The sequence below is a fragment of the Lactuca sativa genome, chromosome 1, assembly GCF_002870075.4.
Source record: "Lactuca sativa cultivar Salinas chromosome 1, Lsat_Salinas_v11, whole genome shotgun sequence".
NCBI classification, from domain to species: domain Eukaryota; kingdom Viridiplantae; phylum Streptophyta; class Magnoliopsida; order Asterales; family Asteraceae; genus Lactuca; species Lactuca sativa.
Genome location: NC_056623.2, coordinates 158,258,495 through 158,261,926, shown reverse-complemented (window position 1 = coordinate 158,261,926; position 3,432 = coordinate 158,258,495). Strand labels below are relative to the sequence as shown.

The 3,432-nt window shown below is 30.0% G+C and overlaps 1 protein-coding gene across 1 annotated transcript; it reads left to right on the top strand.

The window, feature by feature from the left end:
- Window positions 1-333: 333 nt before the first annotated feature.
- LOC111887052 (uncharacterized) lies at window positions 334-1,427 on the top strand. Its single transcript, XM_023883275.3, has 3 exons — window positions 334-498; window positions 585-637; window positions 1,239-1,427. The coding sequence occupies exons 1-3, from the start codon at window positions 408-410 to the stop codon at window positions 1,353-1,355; spliced, it is 261 nt and encodes an 86-aa protein (XP_023739043.1). The 5' UTR covers window positions 334-407; the 3' UTR covers window positions 1,356-1,427.
- The last annotated feature ends 2,005 nt before the right edge of the window (window positions 1,428-3,432 follow it).

Below are 3,432 nucleotides of genomic sequence, written 5' to 3'. Positions count from 1 at the left end.
TATCTCTAAGATATAAAAGTAACACGTGACTTGATTAATTATAATTTTTGTATTAATTTTAGTATGTATTTGATTTTAGTTTTAGTATTTCACTATTTTGATTTTGAGTATTGTTAAAGCCACATTGAAATTCATACGACGATATCGATAGATGTAAAAAAATAACAAAATATTTCATTTGAAGTTTTAAACAAAACAAATTCAAAATCTATTTTTTTGATGTAATTTTTTAGTAGCTTAAAGTTAAAGGGGGTAAGTATGTAAGTAATTGAAAGAATCGTGGCAAAAGTTAGAATACTAGAAAACTACGAAAAGGGGAACGCCATTTAACCCAACGCCGCTAACCTCCTTCAAGAGCTTCAGAACCCTAAAACGCACCAAAACCCTTCGTCTCGCATCACAGAAAAATGACGCAGAAAGCAACCCTCTTCAAAGGCCAGCAGAAGAGAAAAACGATTCCTCCTAGTCGCCATGGAAAAGCTCCCAAAACTCGCAAAGGTCTAGATCCAAATATTCTCTTAGTGTTTCCCCTACATTTACAACTCAAAATTGTTTTCGTTTAATTTGACTTTCCGAATTTGCAGGAAAGCGAGTTGTGAAGCCTGCTACTGTCACAAAGGAGATGGACTCTGATCGTGTAAGTTTCTTATCCTTCTCTTCATTAGATTACATGTCGTTTGTATGTAGCGATTACTACTTCGTCCCCAAATTGGTTGATTTCCTATTTTGGATATCGGGTCATCTGATTTTGCAATTCGAAATTGATCAAGGAAAGTATAAGTTGTAACTACAAAATGCATTTTGTTAATTACGTGTTTAAACCAATCTAATTCCCCTTTTTTCAATGCTAACTTTACTGCAAATACCAAAAAACATCGATTCTGGACCTCTTTTAATGTCAATGATCAAACAAATATGATCTTACTTGATAGTTGATAGCTTAAATGCATGTTAAGAACAAATATGACCACATAAACAAAATTGGTGTAGATGGATGTCTTAACTAGCCATTATATGTTTAAGAATTCAAGAAGAAAGAAAGAAAATTCATTTGTAGTTGGAAGAATGCATGATGATTGATAAAAGTTAACAAACAAGATTGTTAATTTAAGCATTCTTACTTTTGTTCATTCAAGATCTTGTTGTGCAAAAGACATAAATACCCTTATCATTCTCATCATAAAAATTGGCAATGACATAAATACCCTTATTAAAGTGTTATTTTGTTTTGTGAACAGGATTTGAGCAAGTTCATCAACTACTGCAATGAGGTGAAAGCAGCCACTGCTGCTAACAAAGAAGGTGGTCAATTGAGTATAGTCAAACATGACACCGAGGGTGCAAAAAAGAAGTAGTGTGTAACAAAATTTTGGATTATGATTAATGTATTAAGTGATCTTATTAAAATTGTAACAATTGTTTTTTTTGTTTTTTGTTTTATAAAATTTACTAGTTTAAATCACTTATTTCACCCACCTCACATAGTTACATAAATGGTTAAAACATCCGACTTCATTGCATATACAAGTTGCAAATAGTGAGCCAAAAACAAATAATATCACATGAGGAAGCCTTGGACTTGTTTATATTTGGAAGAGAAACAACATTTACATGTAAAGATTTGATGTGAAATTGATGTTTAAAAGGACAAGTTGGGTAAGTGTCTTCTCAAACATTAACAACATTAAACTATAAACATCCATTAATTTGTTAAAGAAACCTATTGCAATAATGATGCAAATAAGAGATTGAACATTTACAAACCTAGTACTAGCTTAATAACATTTATGGTGCAAATCAGAGATAGAACATTTACAAACCTATTACTAGCTTAATCACATTTATGGTGCAAATCAGAGATTGAACATTTACAAATAATTGCTATTAATTGATTTGACCATTAAGCCAAATTAAAACCAGACAATTCTTTGTCTATGTCATTCAATTCTTTATTCTTCCATCGTTTTCATTCTCTCTAAATTAGACAAATTAAGCTCATTCTTAAACACTGAGATCTTCACTTCATTATGTACACGTTAATAATTGGATTTCTTTGTTGTCTTTATCAATAAGTACATATTGTATGTAGTTCTAATATATAGCCGGTGAAACATGAGCACAAGAACTAGGGGCCATAAACAAACTTCAAAACAAAATCGTATAAACAAGTTCAATTTAGTTCGAAGTATGACATATCAAAAATCTAAACAAGAAAATTAATATAAAATGTGATTACATCGTTTATGGAACTTGTCGATTTTTACATCTTTGAAAACTTGCCTATGTCTCTAAATTGATTTTTCGGCAAGTTCTCTTTCGAAGGACTAAACGAATAAGTCATTCAGAAAATCATCTTCCATTTTATTTGGTAACCTTGTTTTAATGATGTTCACGGCTGAAATAACCTCTCCATTGTAGTACTAGAAACTAAGAGTGTAAGCATGAAACAAACTTCTCAATAAATAAGATCAAATTTGGTTTCTCTTCTAGTCTTTATCAACCATTTATACAATTAGAAAATAGGTGCCAAGACTTCAATCTCATAATATTGAAGTTACATCGTAGGAAGTTAGCCTAATACTAACTTCTCCCTTGATATTTCCTTTGAATGGTATTCACTTACAAAACATGTACAATGATTCCATACAACTTGTTAAGTATTCAAATTCTTGTCCCACAATTGTGAATAATAACATTCTATTATGGGCTAACCAATTATTGTTCTTGTCTTTACGACACTCGTAAGTACTATCATCCCATTCTTTCTTGAGATTCACACATTCTACTAGAATTGAAATTTCAATACACAGACACATGTTTTTAGTGTATGAGTTTGGAAAATTTGTGTTTCGTGTTGACATGAATTTCAGATTTGTGTTTCGTTTCTTACACGTATTTGACAAGAATTTATCTATGTAAACATGAAGAAAAAATACATGTGACACACAATCCATATAAACACATATAAAATGAAATTTTCAAGTTTCCTATTTATCAATTTAACCTTTTAACCAAATTGCTCATAAACCAATAAACCCAAGTCTCCACATATTTTTATCGTATTGATCATTCACCCAATCACACTAATAAAACTTAAATGGTTAGAGGTTGCTTTTCAAAACAACTTATTGACTTTTTGAAAAACCAATAAAAAAAGTGTTTAACAAACTCAATAACATTTTTTAAAATAACTTTTCCATTATTAGCTTCAAAAAACAGATTTTTAAAAATATGTAAAACCTGGCTTTTTGAAATTGTTTATGACTTTTTAACCAAAATAGCTTCAAAAAGAAGATTTTAAGTCGACAACTTTTTAACTTATTGACCTTTTCACCATGAAAACTAATCCAAATACTTTTTAAAAAACTTATTTTACAATCACTATAATTCAATCACACTTATCTCTAAAAGCATTTTTAGAGTTCAAAAAAC

Bases quoted from the DNA above. Each gene is read 5' to 3' on its own strand.
- LOC111887052 (XM_023883275.3), top strand. From the start codon at position 408: ATGACGCAGAAAGCAACCCTCTTCAAAGGCCAGCAGAAGAGAAAAACG. The intron at 499-584 runs GTCTAGATCCAA...CCGAATTTGCAG, and splicing joins AGCTCCCAAAACTCGCAAAG to GAAAGCGAGTTGTGAAGCCT. The intron at 638-1,238 runs GTAAGTTTCTTA...TTTTGTGAACAG, and splicing joins AGGAGATGGACTCTGATCGT to GATTTGAGCAAGTTCATCAA.